Source organism: Nelumbo lutea, chromosome 2 (genome assembly GCF_056320005.1).
Source record: "Nelumbo lutea isolate HS-2025 chromosome 2, American lotus-T2T, whole genome shotgun sequence".
NCBI classification, from domain to species: Eukaryota; Viridiplantae; Streptophyta; class Magnoliopsida; order Proteales; family Nelumbonaceae; genus Nelumbo; species Nelumbo lutea.
The window spans coordinates 30,696,285-30,717,692 of NC_142685.1; the positions used below are offsets into that span (position 1 = coordinate 30,696,285).

Genomic DNA, 21,408 nt, shown 5'->3' on the forward strand with positions numbered 1-21,408 from the left:
CATAACCTTAAATGGGCCTTAAGCCCATTTCGAACTTGGCTGATTTGATTAGTCACTTAAAGGGGCGAATTCTGAGATGGATCAGCTGATAGGATTGGGCCCAGACCCTATCCACTTAGAGAGTCCAAAATCTAAATAAGATTTAGATCTGGAAACCTCCTAATTAGATTAGGAGATGGCTGATCTGATCTACAGATAAGATAAGAGTTATCCCTTATCACTTAAAGGGACTTCTAATCCAAATATGATTTGGATCTCCAACTCCTAATGGGATTAGGAGTTGATTCCTTTGAGATTATAAAAGGAGGGGCGCAGCCTTTAGACATGCAATCATCACACTCTTGTCTTTAGAGCTGAAATCACAAGAAGAGAGAATTCTGCACCCTGCGAATACTCTCTTGACGCCTCCTTCCTGCAGCCGCCACCTCCAACAGTTCGATCTCCAGTTCTTGGGAGAAATCAAGATTTGATCTTGATCTCAATTTTTTGGGGAAAAGCTTGATTGGAGCTATATTCACAAGCCATCATGTTGATTCTTGCGAAGGGTCAAGATCTTTTGGAAGAAAACTATTGATTTTGCTCCATCCTACACTGCACCATTTTCAGTGGGAGCAGATTTTGGATCCTTCCTTGGGCATGAACACCTTCATTGGGAGATACTGTTTCTCCGTATCAGGTATAATCCCTCCCTACTCCTTTTGGTTCAGATCTGGTTCAGTTTATGGTTCAAGAATGATCCTTGAAAATATGATTTTCTAAATAGGGAATGCGATTCCTAGTTGAAGGGAGAGAAAAATTTTTGAAATTCGCCCCCTTATTCCGCATTCTTTGGGCGTCCATGTGATGGATATCTCTCCTCCTTCAGAAGCATCACCAGACCCCAAAAAGAACGGAGTAGACTCAAAGAAACTGACATCAGCACACACAAAGGACCGTCGAGAACCAGGATGGTAACACCTATACCCTTTCTAGGTCCGAGAATAGCCAAGGAAGATGCACTTGAAAGAACGGGCATCAAACTTGTCGTTCCCGGGACCCAGATTATGGACAAAACAGACATACTCAAAAACTCTCGGCGTAAGAGGGAACGGAGACAAAGAGGGAAACAAGACCTGAAATGGAGACTGACCTTCAAGGATGAACGTGGGCATCCGATTAATCAGAAAACAAGAGGTAAGCACTACATCACTCCAGAAAGGTTTGGGAACATGCATGTGATGCATTAGGGATCTTGCTGTTTCAAGGAGATGGTGGTTCTTTCTCTCAGCTACCCCGTTTTGTTGTGGGGTGTAGGTACACGAGGTCTAATGTATAATGCCGTGTTGGTCCAGGTATTCCTAAAATGATGAGGATAAATATTCGCGGCTACTATCAGAACGAAAAACTTTGATATGGGTACCAAATTGGTTACGAATCTCAGCATATAATTTTTGAAAAATGGTAAACAATTCACTTCTTTCTTTCATTAAATAGAGCCACATCATCCTTGAAAAATCATCCACAAAAATTACAAAATACTTGTATCCATTATATGACATCACTTTATAAGGACCCCAACATCTGAATGAACTAAAGAAAAAGGACTTGACACACGGTTATCAACCCTAGAACTAAAGGGAACACGATGGTGTTTCCCAAACTGACACGACTCACAATCCAAAACAAAAAGCTGACTCAAGGACGGAACCAAGAACTTCAAGACTTTTAGCGACGGATGACCAAATCGACAGTGCCACTGGAGAGGAGAAAGAGATGACTGGAGAGCTGTTGAAGTTCTACCACCACCACCATCAAGATAATACAGTCCACCTACTTCATGCCCTCCACCAATCTTCATCCCCGTCTTGACATCCTGAAAGACACACATAGAAGGATAAAAGGTAATGGAGTAGTTAAGTGATTTGGTCAGCTTACTAACAGACATAAGGTTAAAAGGCAATTTAGGAACATACAGAACTGATGAGAGGGATACAGGATCTAGGTCAACATTACCAACATCACAAATTGAGGTTGTGGAACCATTAGCAAGGGTGACAGATTGTGATGTTGAGCAATGAGATAAGGAGGAAAACACACCTGGAGTTCCAGTCATGTGATCGGAGGCTCCAGAGTCAATGATCCAGGGATTGGGTGTAGATGCCAGACAAGCCATACCTGAGTGAGCAAAAGCCGTGTTCTACTGTGATGGTAAGGTGTGCACTTTACACCACAAACCCTAAATCACACCTGTCACACTGATTTCAGCACTTGTTGTTTGCTGAAAAGTGTGCTCACACCACAAACCCTACTCGTACAACTACCTGAAATCTCAACACTATATGATCATATCTCTTCCTTCAAAAAGCACAAAGAAACCAGCATAAACCCTAGCACTTACTGGCCAAAACCCTAGCATATGGTCTGAAACACACCTCCTATTTAATCCATAACAGATATCATGCACTGAAATCTCTTACCTTATCGCTGAAGTAACACCCATACAAGCAGGAGAGCAGTCCACACACAACAGCCGCTTCACACACAACCGCCACACACAACAGCCACTGCCCACACAGTTCGGCCCTCTATTCTTCCTCTACTAGGAGAGGGCGATCTCAGAAATCACAGCAACCGACCACATACGACCTAACTTGAGGCATAGAGACCCCCAAGGGAAGAGAGCGATCACTCCTTTTCAGCCCTTTCCCTTATCTCCAATTGAACACAGAAAAAAAAAGAAAAGAGGAAAACCCTAGATAAGGTGCACAGAGAATGAACCCTAGGCAAGCAGAAATCTAGGCAGATTTAACCTGCTCTGATACCATGTTACAATTCAGGTCTGCCTTAGAGTCCGGCCTGACTGAGTTCAGTTATGTAGAAGAAGAAAAGGTGATAGAGAAAGAGAGAGAGAGAGAGAGAGAGAGAGAGAGAGAGAGAAAGAGAGGAGAGAATTCTGGTTCGAACTGACAGAGTCAACATGACTTCTCCCAGTCGGCCAGTAAGTCTTTATATAATTATTAAAACAAGACTGAAAATACCTATGTTCCCTTACTTAAGTTAAGAGCACATGTTCCAACACAACACTACAAATCATCAACATCAACCAAGGTATAAAGACAGAAATACCCCTACGCTAACAATCTATATATGTACATGTTTATGTAATGGAATTGACAATCAAATATTTCCCTTCTCTAGTGTTCTAATCCACTTTTGAGCAGTGTTTGCCACCATAGTTCAGGGAAACCTCCCCTCTCTTCTTGTCAAAGAGAAGAGGTATGTAACATGGTGGTATCAAAGCACTCCGGTCCCATGGGCAAATGGATGGCTAGGTCGAAAGGACAACTAAGTGTGGCTGAGAAGACTTAAGAAGAGATGAACCAGTAACTGATGGAGATCTTAGACGCCTCAGCTAATTAGCTCCTCTAGTGGCAGCACAGGAAGAAAACGGAAAGAGATTGGTTCCTATGAGGGGGGGCTACTTCCAAAGGTGCTGAATGATCAAATGCTAGCCATGGACTCATATACCTTAGAGTTTTCTCAAGCTCGACATTCTCAAGTTCAATGGAACCAACCTGGATGGTTGGCTTCTACTTCTCTACTAGTACCTTGATCTAAACAAGGTTCCAGAAGACTAGTTGGGTATCCAGCCTAGCCTTCAAGGAACCATGGTGGAGTGGTACTACTAGTTCAAAGACTATCAGCCACACCTTTCGTAGTGCCAACTGAGGAGGTATGTTCTAGCATTATTTGATGATATTTTGATTTATAGTTCATTGAATGAGCACTTGATCCACCCAAGGCAAGTCCTTAGCATCTTGAGAGCTCATCGGCTATACACCAAGCTTAGTAAATGCACCTTTGCAGTCCCAAAGGTCCATTACCGTGGCCACATAATTTCTTCAGAAGGTATCAAAGTTGATTTGGAGAAATTGAACCAGTGGAGATGGGGCCACAACACAAAATCGTCTGTGATCTGCATGGCTTACTATGGTTGACCATCTACTATAGGAAATTCATCAAGGATTATAGGAGGATTACATGCCCCCTAACTGCCCTACTTAAGAAGGGGGGATTAGAAGACTCAAGGATGCCATGACCCCAGCTCTGGTCTCGGTGTTACCAAGCTTCAACAAGGAGTTCATCTTGGAGTATGACGTAAGTGGAACAGGGGTGGGGGCAGTCCTAACTCAGGATGGGCAACCGAAGTATCTCCTTTTTCAACAAGAAACTGCATGGGAAGAATCTAGCTCTGTCAACATATGATAAGGAGCTGGCTTAAAAAGAAAGAAAAAAAAAACATATGATAAGGAGCTTTTGGCTGTCATAAAGGCTATCCAGAAATGAAGGTCTTATCTTTTGGGGAGGAGGTTCAAGATCAGGTCAACTCACCAAAGTCTTAAATTCCTTTTGGATCAAAAGATCACAACACCCATACAGAAATGACTCATTAGGAGGGCACTTTGGATTCCATAATATTCTGAAATGGATCAAGACCATATGTTGCTGCAAGGGATACAAAAACCAAGTCAGGACCTAAGATGTGAGAATGCAAGGTATGCCAACAAATCTGGACCTAGATGTGAAAATGTTCCCTTACCAGGATGTTGCAACCCTTTCCAACCCTAGAACAAATCTGGACAGACGTGTCCATGGATTTAATTAAAGGGCTACCCCTCTCCAATTGGAAATCAGTGATATGGTGATCGTAGACCACCTCTCCAAGTATGGACACTTCCTACCTCTATGCCACCCCTACATTGCTCGTGATGTAGCTCAAACTTTCATGGATGGTGTGTTCAACTACACAGAATGCCCAAGTTGATCATTAGTGATTATGATCCTACATGGCTACGTTTACTAGCTCCTTTTGGAAGTGTTAGAATGCTCGAGTCAGGGGTGTTTTGGTCATTCTGGATTATCTTCTTGAGAGTGAAAGGTCTATTGTATCTGAGTTTAAGTTATGTGTCCCATCTTCTAGTCTGGCCGAACCTTTCTTTCTGCTTCTTCTTCTTTTTCTTCTTCTTCTTCCTCTTTTCTTTCTTCTTCTCTACTTCAACCTAGAATCTTCTAGGGTTTACTAACATGGTATCAGAGCTGTAAGGTCGTATCCTCATTTCTTTCTTGTTGCTGTTCTCTTTCTGGGTTCACCGCCAACTTTCACAGTCATCTTCTTCCTTTTCGACTGACCTGAGTGGAGGTTCGATAAGGGGCTGAAAAGGAGTTGTCGTTTTGTGGGCCTGGAGGTGAGGGTGCCTCCGGTCGTTGGAATGGTATACTAAACCCTCTATTCAGTATCGAAGAGGGCTGAATGTGGACAGGTATGAACACTACTGTTGTTTGTCCAAGTAAGGAACTGCGAATGTTTCCTTTTGTTTCAAAAGTTGGTTGTGGTGGTGCTCAGTGTGACTGATATGCATCTCAGTCGTGTTCCTCTGCATTTCTCTTCGTATGTATGTTGAAAAAAGAGTTGTCGACTGCTGAAGTTCACAACAGTAGTAGATTGGTGGTGGTTGTGTCGTGGTGATTGGTGTATCTATGTTTCAAAATATTTAAAAGTGATCTCCTATACCTTGTGTGTAATCAGTTCTGCAGTGTGCAGCCCAAGTGTTTGATGTGAGGACTGAGTGATTGCAGTCTTAGTGTGTTGATAGTGAATGGTTCTGCAGTGTGCAGCCCAAGTGTTTGATGTGAAGACTGAGTGATTTCAGCCTTAGTGTGTGGTGTGAAATGTGTATTTAAAGAAGCTGGAATTGGTGGTGTTATAAGTGAGATAAGTTTTGTGAAAGAATGTGAGGTTGTGTTGTATATTTGAAGGTGAAATAATTAAGATGGCTTCATTTGAAAATGAGGATGATAACAAAACAGGTGTCATGCTTTCTCCAGACTATTTAAGTGTTCAAATGACATCCATCAAGTTGAATGGTGAGAATTATGTACCATGGGCAAAATCTATGGAGGTGTTCTTGAAGGCCAGGAGGAAGGTAAAACATGTAAGAGAGGAGAAACCTCCCTCTGATTCCCCTGGGTTCAATGACTGGGAACAAGTAGATGCACAGATAATGACATGGCTCTGGAACAGCATGAAACCAAAGATTAGTGTGAACTTCATGTTCCTAGATACAGCTAAGGAAATCTAAGATCATGCTAAGAAGTTATACTCTGGACAAGACAATACAACTAGGGTGTATCAGTTGTACCAAGAGTATTTCAATTTGAAGCAAGGGAGTCAAAGCTTAGAAGAGTACTATGCAAGTTTGAGGAACATTCGTAATGAGCTTAATGTGTATCATCCTCTAACATCAGATGTTCAGATCCAACAACAGCAACGTGAGTAGCTTGATGTGACAAAGTTTCTTGTGGGGTTGAAGGCTGAGTATGAGCCTGTTAGAGCACAAATATTGGGAGGATCTGCTCTTCCCTCACTTGAAGAAGTCTTTGCTCGTCTTAAGAGGACATCTATTGAGTCGGGAGAACATTCTTCTCTCTCTGACAAATCTGGTTTGGTAGTGACTAAAGGGGGTGGTCATGGAAATAGAAGTGGTGGTGTCAGGAGTGGACTCCCAAGCAACCACGGTGGTCACATGTTTAGCAGGGCTAGTGGCCGGATTGGAGGCCGAGACTCAGGGGGAGGTCCGAGAAGAGGAAGGAGTAATACTCAGAGAAAGTGTACACATTGTGGTTTAGATGGGCACACAGTTAATTTCTGCTATGATTTGCGTGGTGCACCCAACATTTGGGCTAACCATGCTAGGACTAAGGGTAGTGACACAATTACTGAAAGTTAGCAAACTGACCCAATCCTCTCCACATCTACTTGTGCTTCTGAGAAGGAAATGGTGAGTTTACCACGTGAAGTATATGAGCAGTTCATTCAAACATCTCAGCAGAACACCGCTACACTTGCCCATTCAGGTATGGCTTGCTTAGCTTCCAAAGACTCACACTGGATCATTGACTCTGGGGCCTCGGACCATATGTCTGGGACTCATGATGTATTTTCTTCCCTTTCCCACTCCTCCACACCTCAAACAGTTATACTTGCTAATGGTTCTACATCTCCTATCTGTGGTGTTGGTGATGTTAATCTCTCCTCCTTGCCTTTATCATCTATTTTATATGTTCCTAAGTTTCCTTTTAACCTTATGTCTGTCAGTAGATTAACCAAGTCTCTTAATTGTTCTGTAACCTTCTACCCTTCTTCTTGTGTGTTTCAGGATCTCAAGACGGGGAGGAAGATTGGTGGAGGGCATGAAGCAGGTGGATTATATTACCTTGATGGTGGTGGTCCTCCAGTAGCTTTTCAGTCATCTCTTACTCTTCTTCAATGGCACTGCAGACTTGGTCATCCTTCTCTCAAGGCCTTGAAGTTACTGGTTCCTTCCTTGAGTCATCTTTCATCATTGGATTGTGAGTTATGTCAATTGGGTAAACATCATAGAGTCTCATTTAGTCCAAGAGTTGATAGTCGTGTCTCAAGTCCTTTCTCTTTAGTTCATTCCGATGTATGGGGTCCAATTAAAGTGGTGTCATACAATGGGTATAAGTATTTTGTAATCTTTGTTGATGACTTTTCAAGGATGACATGGATTTATCTTATGAAAGATCGTAGTGAGTTGTTCCCTATTTTTCAAAAATTTTATGCTGAAATACACACTCAATTTGGTGTTCATATTAAAATTCTTCGCTCCGATAATGCCAAAGAATACAACTCCTCACCATTTCAGCAATACCTAGAACATCATGGGATCATTCATCAAACTTCTTGTGCCTACACCCCACAACAGAACGGTGTAGATGAACGAAAAAAATCGGCATCTTCTTGAAACTGCTCGATCCTTGATGATTAATATGAATGTCCCAAAACATTTTTGGAGTGATGCTGTTCTCACATCCTGTTTTCTGATCAATCGGATGCCCATGTCAATCCTTGGAAGTCAATCCCCTTTCTCCGTGTTGTTTCCCACCTTATCTCCATTTCCTCTTACCCCAAGAATCTTTGGTTGTGTTTGTTTTGTTCAACACTTGGGGCCTGGGTTAGACAAGCTAGATGCTCGAGCTACTAAGTGTATCTTTCTTGGCTACTCAAGGACTCAGAAAGGGTATAAGTGTTATAACCCAAAATCCTATAAATCATTTGTGTGCTCTGATGTCACCTTCTTTGAGTCAGTTCCGTTCTTCTCAGATGTTGGGGTCTCTTCCTCTCCCTCTGTGGTTCCCCTTCCTGTACCCGTTGTGGACATCCTTCCAGTAGCTCTTGTTTCTACTGCAAATGCACATCCTATGCCTGTTACTACTGAGAAGCCGTCAATCACTCAAGTGTATACCCGTAGAAGTGCATCGGGCCCTCCTCCACTTCAGCCCCTATCGACAGATCCTGCTACTGCTCCTTCTCCTTCAGATCCTGATCTTCCTATTGCTCTGCGAAAAGGTAAACGTACTTGTACTTCTCACCCCATTTCACACTATGTTTCTATTGCTCACCTTTCTGCTTCTCATTGCAAATTTATATCATTACTCTCATATGTTCCCATTCCCAAGACTGTCCAGGAAGCTCTTGCCTCCCCAGGGTGGCAGCAAGCCATGGAAGAAGAACTCTCTGCTCTACAACATAATCACACATGGGAACTCAACGCTCTTCCTTCCGGTAAGCACACAGTTGGGTGTAAATGGGTCTACACAGTGAAGTTTCTTCCTGATGGCAGTGTGGAGCGATTGAAAGCGAGGTTGGTGGCCAAGGTTTATTCTCAGATGTATAGTGTGGACTATATGGAGACATTTTCTCCTGTGGCTAAGATTGGTTTAGTTTGGGTGCTAATTTCATTAGCTGCTATGTATGATTGGCCTCTTGTACAACTTGACATAAAAAATGCCTTCTTGCATGGTGATCTAGTTGAGGAGGTGCATATGGAGCAACCATCAGGGTTTGTTGCTCAGGGGGAGTCTGGCAAAGTGTGTAGGCTCAAAAAGGCAATTTATGGACTGAAACAATCTCCACGTGCTTGGTTTGGCAGGTTCAGTGAAGTGATGAAAACCTTTGGGATGAAACAATGTCAGGTTGATCATTCTGTGTTCAGCTATAACTCAAAGGATGGGAAAATCTTGCTAGTCGTGTACGTGGATGATATTGTCATAACTAGGAGTGATAGCAATGGAATCAACAGGTTGAAGAAATTCTTACAGGATCACTTCAATACGAAAGATCTGGGGAAGCTGAAATATTTCCTGGGAATAGAGGTTGCAAGGTCAAAACATGGGATCAACCTATGTCAAAGAAAATATGTTCTTGATCTACTTGAAGAAACATGGTTGTTAGGTGCTAAACCAGCAGAGACTCCTATGGAACTCAATGCCAAGCTGAGTGTTGATGCGGGCGAAGAGTTTGATGATCCTGGAAGATACAAAAGGTTGGTGGGCAAACTGAACTACCTGACCATTACCCGACCAGATATATCATTTGCTGTGAGTATGGTGAGCCAGTTTATGCAACATCCTTGGGTTCCTCACTGGGAAGCTGTTCTGAGAATTGTTAGGTACCTAAAAGGTGCTCCAGGCCGTGGTTTGTTATACCAAAGTGGAGGAACTCTTGAGATAGTAGGGTACACAGATGCTGACTGGGCTGGTTCTATATCAGATAGGAGATCAACTACAGGGTATTGTACCTTCCTCGGTGGCAATCTTGTAACTTGGAAGAGCAAGAAACAAACAGTGGTGGCAAGAAGTAGTGCAGAAGCAGAGTACAGGGCTATGGCCCATACCACATGTGAGCTAGTATGGCTGAAGAACTTGCTTCAAGAGATGGGATTCTCAATTGACAAACCCATGAAACTATATTGTGATAACCAAGCTGTTGTTCACATCTCTTCCAATCCCGTCTTTCATGAGAGAACTAAGCATATTGAGGTTGATTGTCACTTTGTAAGAGATAAAGTGATAAGTGGAGTGATAACCACATCTCATGTGAGCTCAAGAAATCAGTGGGCAGATCTTCTCACAAAGGGATTGCCTCGGGGAAGAATAGATTACATTTGTAACAAGCTGGGACTATATGATATATACTCTCCAGCTTGAGGGGGAGTGTTAGAATGCTCGAGTTAGGGGTATTTTGGTCATTTTGGATTATCTTCTTCAGAGTGAAAGGTCTATTGTATCTGGGTTTAAGTTATGTGTCCCATCTTCTATGAGGGACAAAATGGTCTTTCCTGTAACTCTATGTTTTTTAATAAATACAAGTGGGTCAGCTAGGGAAGAGTGATTTTTTACTCTCTTCTAGTCTGGCCGAACCTTTCTTTCTTCTTCTTCTTCTTCTTCTTCTTCTCTTCTCTACTTCAACCTAGAATCTGCTAGGGTTTACTAACAGGAAGGAACTATTTTCTCTTCGACGACCACCTTAAACATGAGCTCGGCATATCACTCCCAGTCTAATGGCCAAATGGAGGTCTTGAACCAGACCTTAGAGACGTACCTGCACTGCTTCACCTGATCTCACCCAGTGTTTTAAAACGTGGAGGCGTGACGTGAGGCGTTCCACTACCTAGAGGCATGAGGCGTAGTTCAGAACGCAAGAGAAAGGGGGATCTCATTTTTTCTTTATTTTTAATAAAAAACTTTTATATTAAGAAGAATAAAGATTCATAACATTAGTTGAAGGGGGGGGTGTCGGGGGGCAAAGCCCCCCAGCTGAAGGGGCAAGGGGCAAACCACTTTCTTTTCCATTATCTTTTCTTCCCTTCCCCCTCCCCTTCCTTTTCTTTTCTTTTCTTTCCTTTTCTCTTTTTTTTTTCTTCTCTTTCTTTTTCTTTCCCTTCCCTTTCTTTTCCTTTCCTTTCCTTTCCTTTTTTCATTTTTGCTTTTTTTTTGTCTTTTTATATAAGATGTGCATGAGGCATACGCCTCTGGAACGCCTCATGAAAAAAGTACATGAACCGTACGCATCAGAGGTGTCAGCGTCTCTGGCATACGCCTTAGGGCGTTTTGGGAGCACCTCGCCTAGAGGTGCGCCTCTAGGCGTATGCCTCCCACGCCCTTTAAAACACTGATCTCACCCTCACACCTGGTCTCATTGGCTACCTTTAGTCGAGTGGTGGTACAACCCCACCTTCCATTCAGCCACTAGAGCTACTCCGTGTCTCATTCCTCAAAAAGAAGTTGGGGCAGAACTCTGTCTCCAGCCCAACCTTAGCTCCCTTGCTTCCAGATGGTAACACTTAATTCCTATCTACAGACCATTCTTGACAGATGCATATGATCAAATCTCTGCAATAAGGCAGAGACCGATGCCACATGGGACAGAACCACAGAGACCGATGCCACATGGGAGAGATGGAGCGAGTGGACTCACTGGTTCAAAGGGGGAGAGGATGTTACAGTTCAGGAGATCCAAAGACTTGACCCACTGGAAATCACTGGAAAAGATACTCTCATCACAATCATTTTGTCATTACTGTAACAAACTCATCATTACAATTACTTTCCCATTATTGTTCCCAACAGTCTCTTAACCATTTAACTATGTGTGTAATTGCTTTCGTAATGGAATGGACAATTGAATATTTCCCTTCTTATCCAGTTTAGATCCCTCTGTGAGTGGTTCACCACTATAGCTCGGGTGAAACTTCCTCTCTCTTCTTGTCAAAGAGGTAAATAACAGGTTCATCAGCCATCATCCATCAGCAAAAGAGTTTAGGGATGCATAGACATATTTCATTTTTATTGATATTCTTTTGTACTTGGGGAGGGATTGGATTTAGGTGGCGTTTGGTGCATCTTTCGGTCTGCGGGAAGCTTAAAAGACCAAAAAAATGGTCTTTTCTGTTTTATATCGCATAAACCAAAAGACCTGAAGACAAGCATGTGAAAAGACTGAAAAAGCCAGAAATCGAGAAGCTTCAAATGAAGGTTTTGTTCTTTGCGCACTGAAAATAACCTTCACATATGTTTTTAACAGTCCCGTAGACCACGACATTTACCAAATAGTCTTGGTCTTGGTCTTTAAAGACAAGATCCCAAAAACTCAGTGTGTCTTCTTGTCTACTGGGCTATTGAAAGATCTATCTAAAAAGACTTGCCAAACGCCCCTTAAATTTTCTATACATATTACACAAAATTATTAATAACATACCATAGGACTATGACAACCATATAAGAATGAATACATAAGTAACAAAGTTGGGCTTGACCTGACAGCTCAGATCAATCCTGAGATGATGAAAATTAGGAATTCATTGTTCTTATTGATTGCTTTAACTAGGGATAGTTGCATTTGGATTCTTCGTACATATGATGCCTCTAGGCTACTTTTGGATTATGGCAGAAATGGAAAAGCAGGATGGAGATGAATTCCCAAATCTGCTAATTTCTATGTTCTGCTTTGGGCACCAGAAAACAGGTCATGCGGAATACGGAAAAGTAGCAAATTTTATGTTATGCTTTTCCTTAGCTTTGATGGATTGTAAATGACTAGCCCATTATCCACCAAATCTTGGAATCCATATCACTTTTTCATTTCCACCCTGTAATCCAAATACAGCCTTAAGGAATTACACTGTAGTAATAGCAGTTCGCAGACTGTTTTCCATTAGGAAGTGCAGAATGAGAGTTGGAACACTATCCACAGGACTGTGGAGACTTATCCACAAGATTAGAGAAGCTTGATCACTGGAATCTAGATTGAACAACTCATTTCCTTAGGTTATTAGATCTGCAAACTCTATTGCAAATAGGGCTGTAATTGGATCAGATTCAGCAAAATCCAAATCCATCCAATTACTGAAAATTTGCATCTGAATCTGATCCAAAATCTGATTGGGTTTGAAGACCTCAGATTCGTATTCTAATCGGAACGGACTCGGATTGGATTCAGATTTAATATAATTCTGCTTTAATTTTTTAAAATACAAAATAAATAGTTAATTACTTTTTAACTTTTATATATAATAAATTAATGTAAACATAACATACTAAATTTATTCTATATATATATTTATATAAATTCATATATAATATAATATATAAATATTTTTTATTTTAAATATAATTATATAAAGTTTATATATTAAAATCAATAAATACTGTAATACAATCAGATTTGGATTTTAATCGGATCAGATGGGGACAAATCCAAATCCAATCCGATTACATATCCGAGATAATCGGATCGGATGTCAGATCAGGCCTCAAATTTTCAGGTATCCTTTACAGGCCTAATTGCGAAGAGTCTTCGAATCGTAAGAGTGTTGGGGACACAGCTTTGTTGCAGTACAACCATGCCAAACTGAGATGAGTTTGTGTATACAAGAGAAACTAATATAGGGTATTGGGGTGATATGGAGTCTTCTTTTGTACTTAGACTTGGGGCCATGTTCTTGTCTTCTTACCTTTTTATTGTTCCCTTTCTTTTGTGATGGCTTTCTCTTTTACTTTTCTATTTAAAAGGAAATAGAGTTATAAGTTTACAATACATGGACCAATGGTTTGACCTGGTAATTTAACCATTGGCTTGTGACCCCATCTCTTTTGCAGGAAAATGAGTGATCAGGTTTCCAAGATCACTTCTATGGATCCTTCAAACACCCACAGAATCCATAGTTTTGTACTTTCCCTTGTAGTTAGCATATTAAAAAAGCCAATTGGACCAATTTTTCTTCTGAGTATCAACATTTGAAAGGGTAACTAAATGTCAAATCATGAACTTAACCTTCTTATGGATAATAATGTTCTTTGTGTGTTATTTATAGATAACATTTAATTCTTAATGCTTTTCTGGATTTGTATTATAATTTCAGTCTAGTCTTTTATGCAGAAAATGATATTACTGCTCTTCTTTTTCAGATCCCAGCAAAACCAAACTACAGCATGGTTCTCTATTATGCTGCTGACAGGTCAGTAAAGAAAGATTCTTTACTGGGTAGATTTATAGATGGATCTGACATGTTCCGGAATGCAAGATTCAAACTAATTCCAAGTATTGTAGAGGTGTGTAATGTAATAATAATGGCATGGATCAAGAACTTGTCATTCTCACTGCACTTTTTCTGTTCTGTCTTCTTTGTTGACTTTGGTTGCTAATGCTTTCTAGTGAGTCGTCCAGGGATATTGGATGGTGAAGCGTGCAGTTGGGACAAAAGCCTGCCTTTTGGGAAAAGCAGTGACATGTAGATACCTTAGACAAGATAATTTTTTGGAGGTAATTAGTAACTAAATTGGTTTCAGCATCCTCTTGATCTACTATGCTTACTGTGTGTTGGTAGTTGAAAGTTTTATGTCCATCTTTTTAACACATCCTAATACCTTTCAATGTTCTGAAAATTGTAAAAAGTTGAATCGAATCGAATTGTGGATTGTACCACAAGTCATAAGATTATTTCTATTTTTTTTTAAATTCGTTAAAAATAAATATAGATATGCTTAAAGGAAGAATATAAATAGAAAAGTTATTCTACTTTTTTTTAATTTATATCTACCATTTATATACCTAAAACAATAGAATTTACCACTTGTACAGTCTAAGACGACATAATCAAGTTTGACTTGAAAGTATTATCCACATACAATGGCTCTATATCCTACATATGATGGAAAATAAACTCAATATGTGATCTTAAATAATTTAAGTAAGTGAATTTCTAGTAAGGACCTTAAAAAACTAAATATAAACAAAACAAAATGACAGTAGAGAACTAATTCTTAATTGAATTGATTTGAATTGCAGGAATCATATAAATCATAAGATTTATGAATAAAATTGTAGGATCCAAACAAAAGCCCCAAGACTTTTGCAGAAAATGATTCAGACATAAGATTTGAACTGAATCCCTTGGGATTCATGGTTCAAATTGTGAATTGTATCGTAAATCGTAAGATTTTGACAACATTTCTACCTTTGGTTGTGCATTGGTAATCAAAATCTTAGGGCTACCCTGGTCCTGGTTATACTGGATCTTGGTATTCATAACAAAATTGTTCGCTGCTAACCCTTGTACCACTCTTAGTACATACCTAACTCATCTCTTCCCAGTTTGTCAAAGTCAATCTCTGACATGTTTTTAGAACAAAAGCCTAATCCATTCCACCACAAACTTAGAAAGAGCAGTACAGGGGTTATGTTAACACAACTCATCAAGAATACAAGTATTGAAACAAAGCTCAATACACTACAAATGAGAAATTATCCGTGCAAAATTATTTCAGAGGGTCTGAATAATCCTTAAAAAGTCCCTTCTGTTTTGCTTAGGTTCGTTGCTGATGGTATCTCGTTTTGCAGATTGATGTGGATGTTGGTTCATCATCTGTTGCAAGAAGTATCATTGGTCTGGTGCTTGGATATGTCACAAGCATAGTTGTTGATCTTGCAATTTTGGTTGAGGTATGTGCCTTTGAACTTCAATTTTTAATGGCAAATTAATCTTCTCATGAGATGAATTTTTCTCATTCAGATATATGTGCTATAATTTCTAAACTCTTCTGCAATAACCATCTTATTTAGAGGAGCCTACTCCAATGCAAATCTTGGGTAAATAGATTGAAAGAAACACCTTTTTATTAATCAAACCTGAAAGTGAGAATGGCCTAAAAGTGAGGACATGGAGAAAGGAATGCAAGGTTGTTTGAAGACATAGAGAAAAGATCTTTTGGCTAAAACTCTACTTCCATTTACTAAACCCTCTTTATATCATCAGTAGTTATCACCTTTAAATCCTACACAAATCACAAGGCAATGCTCAATGCATTATTCTCGCTTTTAGCTTATCATGAAGCGATTGACCAATTTTTCTTATTGAGTATCTACTACATTGATTGGCACTATCCATACTCCTCCCAAGAGATGAGAAATGGGTCCCAACCTGTGTTAAGTATGGACGGGATGCAAAAGGGTGGTTGGTTCTCTCTGCACTCTTGTAGCAAAAAACACACACATGAGGAGAGAAGTACCAACTACCAAGACTTCAATTTCCATTGAAGCTTATCAATTTTGTTTGTCTTGTGAAACAACTTCCTAACAGAAGAATTTAACATTTGTTGGGGCAGGACCAAGCCAAATAGCCTTCACTAGGAATAAGAAATGACAGTTTTCTAGAGTGAGGGTTTTGAAAATAAAATGCACAGGTGTATGTACAAAGACGGTGCAATTTAAATGGGTTGGGTTGGACTGGATTTTGGACACCCATTGGGTTAATTGTTGGCACAAAGACGGTGCAACCATACCTAATCTGAATTAGCATGGACCTGAACCCGATCAAATTGTCCAGTGGTTTGATTCAGGTCAACGTAGTGTGCCCATTACTCAATTTGATTTGGACCCAATCCAACGGCCCAATTTGGTCAGGACCAGTTCAACCAATCAAATTATATGAAAGAGTAAAAACAATCAGTTGTGGCTAGGTCAACTGTAGAGGCCAAATATAGACCTATGGCTCATGGTGTTTCAGAGCTACTTTGGGTTAGATCCCTGCTGAGTGAGATTAGGATAAAAGTTGAGGAGCCCGTGTTGTTATATTGTGACAACTAAGCTGCCATCAATATTGCCCACAATCCAGTTCAGCATGACAGAAAAAAGTACATTGAAATTGATAGACACTTCTTAAGAGAGAGGGTGACAACCAGAGAAGTTTGCCTGCCTTATGTCTACTCTCAATTACGGTTAGCTGATGTCTTCACCAAAGGGGTTGCAAAGAAAAGCTTGAACATAACCTACGCAAGTTGGGAATGTGTGACATTTACTCCCAACTTGAGGGGGAGTTTTGAGGTTTTTTGTTAGATTTGTGCAGTTTTTAGTACTTATTTTGTTTACTTTTTGTTTAGATAGGAAGTGGGGATCACAACACTCTTGTTGGGTCCCTTTTTTAGTAGTTCTTTTAAGTTCTTTATGTTGTTTATGTGTTAGCCACCCTATAAGGTCATATTAGTCATTGTACCCTCTTTTAATTAAAAAGTATAAATACTAGTGACGAGAGCAGACAGAATTATTTCTCTTTCTTTCTCAATCTCTTCTCTTCTCTTCTTCAAGAAATATCCCTTTTTCTTTACAGATTCTTGATTCAGCAGTTTTCTACTTATATAATATAAGCTCGATTAGGCTCTTGCCCCTTATGTACTGAGCTTCATCAGGCTCGAGCTTGGCTCGACTTGCAAATGAGCCCACATATTGGGCTCGATCTTGACTCAAAGCTCAGTTTAAATCGACCCGAGTCGAGCTTTTCACTAGTCGAGCTCGAATAGCTTGTGGAAAGCTCGATTCGTGTCCACCCCTACTCATATCATTTACTTAGAGAGAGTATATGGTAGAGTTCCTAGTGAGATAATAAGGTGGGTTACCCCAAAAAATAGGGTGAGTTTTGAAGTATGGTGGATTTTGAAAAGAAAAGGGATGTGAAATAGGTACATCAACTTAACTAAGGACATGTATAAGGGTGCAATAACTAATGTTAGAACATCTATTGGTAGAGACATTTGCATTTCCAATTGTAATGGTATTTTACAATGGCTCAGCACTTAGACCTTATTTATTGCATTAATCATGGATGAATTAACTTGACTAAACATATTCAGGAGATTCCATGATGCATATTGTTTTATGATGACATAACATTAATTGATAAAACTAAAGAATGATTAAATGCAAAATTAGATTTAGACAAATACCTTAGACATGAAAGGTTTTAATATATCCAGGACTGAAACAAAATATATGCAATGAAAATTTAATAATTAGAATAATGAAAATCAGGGAACACTTGGGATTGGAGACTAGGAGATATCTCGACGTAACCTCTTTCATTACCTTGGTTTAACGATCAATAACAAAGAGATTGAGAAGGATGTTACTCATAGAACTAGAGCAGGATGCATAAAATGGAGTGCATCTAGACTATAGGAGAACTTAGGCAAAAAGGAAAAAGTCATCAATGTTGTATAGAGCAAGGTGTTGGGCAATGAAGAAACATGTCCAAAAATTGAGTGTGGCAGAAATATGAATGTTGAGATAGATAACTGGAAAAACTTGAACGGATGTAATCAAAAACAAACTTATTGGAAGAAACTTATCAGTGCCCCCAATAGGAGATAAAATGAGGGAAAGTAGACTAAGTTGGTTTGGGCATGTTCAAAGAAGATATTCTACAACAACATTGAGAAGTGATCTGCTACAAATTGAAGGGGCTAGAAGAACTTGGAGCAGCCCAAAAAGGACATTGGCTATAAGTAGTAAGAAATGATTTAAGGGCTCATAATTTAACAATCAATGTGGCGTTGAACAAGGGGTCATTACTTGGTGTAATGGTAAAATCTCAGGCTGGAAAGCATGAGAATACAAGCCTGACAGCAGCCACTTTGTGCAAAAAATTGCCAAATATTAGGATCGTGTCCAGTCTACCCCTCCCAAAGCCCCATATAGCTAGGACCAATATTAGGTAATGGCCTTTTATATGGTATCTGTTAGCGTAGGGGTATTTCTGTCTTTATACCTTGATTGATGTTGTTGATCTGTAATGTTGTGTTGAAACATGTGCTCTTAACTTAAATAAGGGCACATAGGTCTTTTCAGTTATGTTTTAATAATAATATAAATACTTACTGGCCGACTGGGAGAAGTCATGTTGACTCTTTCAGTTCGAACCAGAATTCTCTCTTCTCTCTTTCTCTCTTTCTCTCTTTCTCTATCACTCTTTCTTCTTCTACATAACTGAACTAAGTCAGGCCGAACTCTAAGGCAGACCTGAATTCTAACATGGTATCAGAGCAGGTTAAATCTGCCTAGATTTCTGCTTGCCTAGGGTTCATTCTCTGCGCACCCTATCTAGGGTTTTCCTCTTTTTTTTCTGTGTTCGATTGGAGATAAGGGAAAGGGCTGAAAATGAGTGATCGCCCTCTTCCCTTGGGGGTCTCTATGCCTCCAATCAGGTCGTATGTGGTCGGTTGCTGTGATTTCTGAGATCGCCCTCTCCTAGTAGAGGAAGAATAGAGGGCCGAATTGTGTGTGGCTGTTGTGTGTGAAGCGGTTGTTGTGTGTGGACTGCTCTCCTGCTCGCATGGGTGTTACTTCAGCGATAAGGTAAGAGATTTCAGTTCTTGATATCAGTTATGGATTAAATAGGAGGTGTGTTTCAAACCATTTGCTAGTGTTTCGGCCAGTAAGTGCTAGGGTTTATGCTGGTTTCTTTGTGCATGTTGAAGGAAGAGATATGATCATATAGTGGTGAGATTTCAGGTAATTGTAGGAGCAGGGTTTGTGGTGTAAAGAGCACACATTCCAGCAACAATTAGTGCTGCAATCAGTGTGATAGGTGTGACCTAGTGGTGTGTAGTGTGCAGATCTCAGTGATAATAGAGTTCAGCAAGTGTGCAGAATTGGTGATAACATAATGGGAGACAGTAATGATTATAAACCTAGTTTGATGGTGCCTACAGACTACCTGAATGTTCAAATGACCTCCATTAAGTTAAATGGAGAGAATTATGTGCCTTGGACTAAATCCGTTGAAGTCTTTCTAAAGGCAAAAAAGAAGGTAAAACATATCAGAGAGGAGGAACCCTCCTCTGACTCTCACGAGTATGAAGATTGGGAGCAAGAGGACGCTCAGATCATCACATGGCTGTGGAACAGTATGGAACCCAGGATTAGTATGAACTTCATGTTCCTTGATACTGCCAAAGACGTGTGGGACCATGCGAAAAAATTGTATTCGGGGCAAGACAATACAACCAGAGTTTATCAGCTTTATCAAGAGTACTTTAATCTGCAACAGGGCAATCAGAGTCTTGAGGAGTACTATGCCAACATGAGGAACATACGTAATGAGTTGAATGTCTATCATCCTCTCACTTCTGATGTCAAGATTCAGCAACAGCAGAGAGAGCAGCTTGATGTGACTAGATTTTTGGTGGGACTAAAGTCTGAATATGAACCACCGGCTCAGATATTAGGGGGATCAGCTCTTCCGTCCCTAGAAGAAGTATTTGCTCGACTTCAGAGGATTTCTATCGGATCTACTAAAAACTCTAATATCTTAGATAGATTTGCCTTTGTTGCATCGAGAGGTCGTGGTGGTAGAGGTGGAGCTCGGGGAGCTCAGTCTGGCCGTGGTGTTGGTAGTGGTTCTGCATATGGCCAAAGTGGCAATGGTGGGTCTACTTATAATCGTGGTGGTGGTCGTACTGGGAGCAGAGATTCGAGGGGAGCCCGTGGTAGAGGACGTAGCTCAGGCCCGAGGAAGTGCACTCATTGTGGTATGGATGGACATACCATCAACTATTGTTATGATTTACATGGTCCTCCCTCAACCTGGGCCAATCATGCCGCGACCGGTGATTCAAGTTCCAGCTTTAAACAGGAGAATCATTCATCTGACCAGTTGCCTCCTACATCCATAGATGGTCCCATGAAGGAGATGGTGAGTGTTTCCCGTGATGAATATGAGAGGTTTATCCAATCACAGCAGAACACGACGACTTTTGCTCACTCAGGTATGGCTTGTCTGGCATCTACACCCAATCCCTAGATCATTGACTCTGGAGCCTCCAATCACATGACTAGAACTCCATGTGTGTTTTCCTCCTTATCTCATTGCTCAACATCACAATCTATCACCCTTGCTAATGGTTCCACATCCTCAATTTGTGGTGTTGGTAATGTTGACCTAGATCCTGTATCCCTCTCACCAGTTCTGTATGTTCCTAAATTGCCTTTTAACCTTATGTCTGTTAGTAAGCTGACCAAATCACTTAACTGCTCCATTACCTTTTATCCTTCTATGTGTGTCTTTCAGGATCTCAAGACGGAGATGAAGATTGGTGGAGGGCATGAAGCAGGTGGACTGTATTATCTTGACGGTGGTGGTGGTAGAACTTCAACAGCTCTTCAGTCATCTCTTTCTCCTCTCCGGTGGCACTGCCGATTTGGTCATCCGTCGCTCAAAATCTTGAAGTCTTTGGTTCCGTCCTTGAGTCAGCTTTCTGTTTTGGATTGTGAGTCGTGTCAGTTTGGGAAACACCATCGTGTTCCCTTTAGTTCTAGGGTTGATAACCGTGTGTCAAGTCATTTTTCCTTAGTTCATTCAGATGTTTGGGGTCCTTATAAAGTAATGTCATATAATGGATATAGATATTTTGTCATTTTTATGGATGATTTTTCAAGGATGATGTGGCTCTATTTAATGAAAGAAAGAAGTGAATTGTTTACCATTTTCCAAAAATTTTATGCTGAAATTCGTAACCAATTTGGTACCCACATCAAAGTTTTTCATTCTGATAATGGCCGCGAATATTTATCCTCATCATTTCAAGAATACTTGGACCAACACGGCATTATACATCAGACCTCGTGTACGTACACCCCACAACAAAACGGGGTGGCTGAGAGAAAGAATTGTCATCTCCTTGAAACAGCAAGATCCCTAATGCATCACATGCATGTTCCCAAACCTTTTTGGAGTG

At 40.4% G+C, this 21,408-nt stretch overlaps 1 protein-coding gene across 2 annotated transcripts in view; it reads left to right on the top strand.

Moving 5' to 3' along the window:
• The window catches only part of LOC148869576 (ENHANCED DISEASE RESISTANCE protein (DUF1336)), a 143,073-nt gene that overhangs the window by 118,354 nt on the left and 3,311 nt on the right, over nucleotides 1-21,408 (top strand). The window contains exons 19-21 of one of the 2 annotated variants that reach the window (XR_016107843.1): nucleotides 13,810-13,953; nucleotides 14,057-14,164; nucleotides 15,242-15,343. Coding sequence is in view for 1 of the 2 variants with exons in the window: in XM_088972529.1 (XP_088828655.1) it covers nucleotides 13,810-13,953; nucleotides 14,069-14,164; nucleotides 15,242-15,343 (342 nt within the window). In the remaining variant the exon portion in view is untranslated. The remainder of the gene's footprint in view (nucleotides 1-13,809; nucleotides 13,954-14,056; nucleotides 14,165-15,241; nucleotides 15,344-21,408) is intronic. The other variant, XM_088972529.1, reaches the window with a different exon arrangement.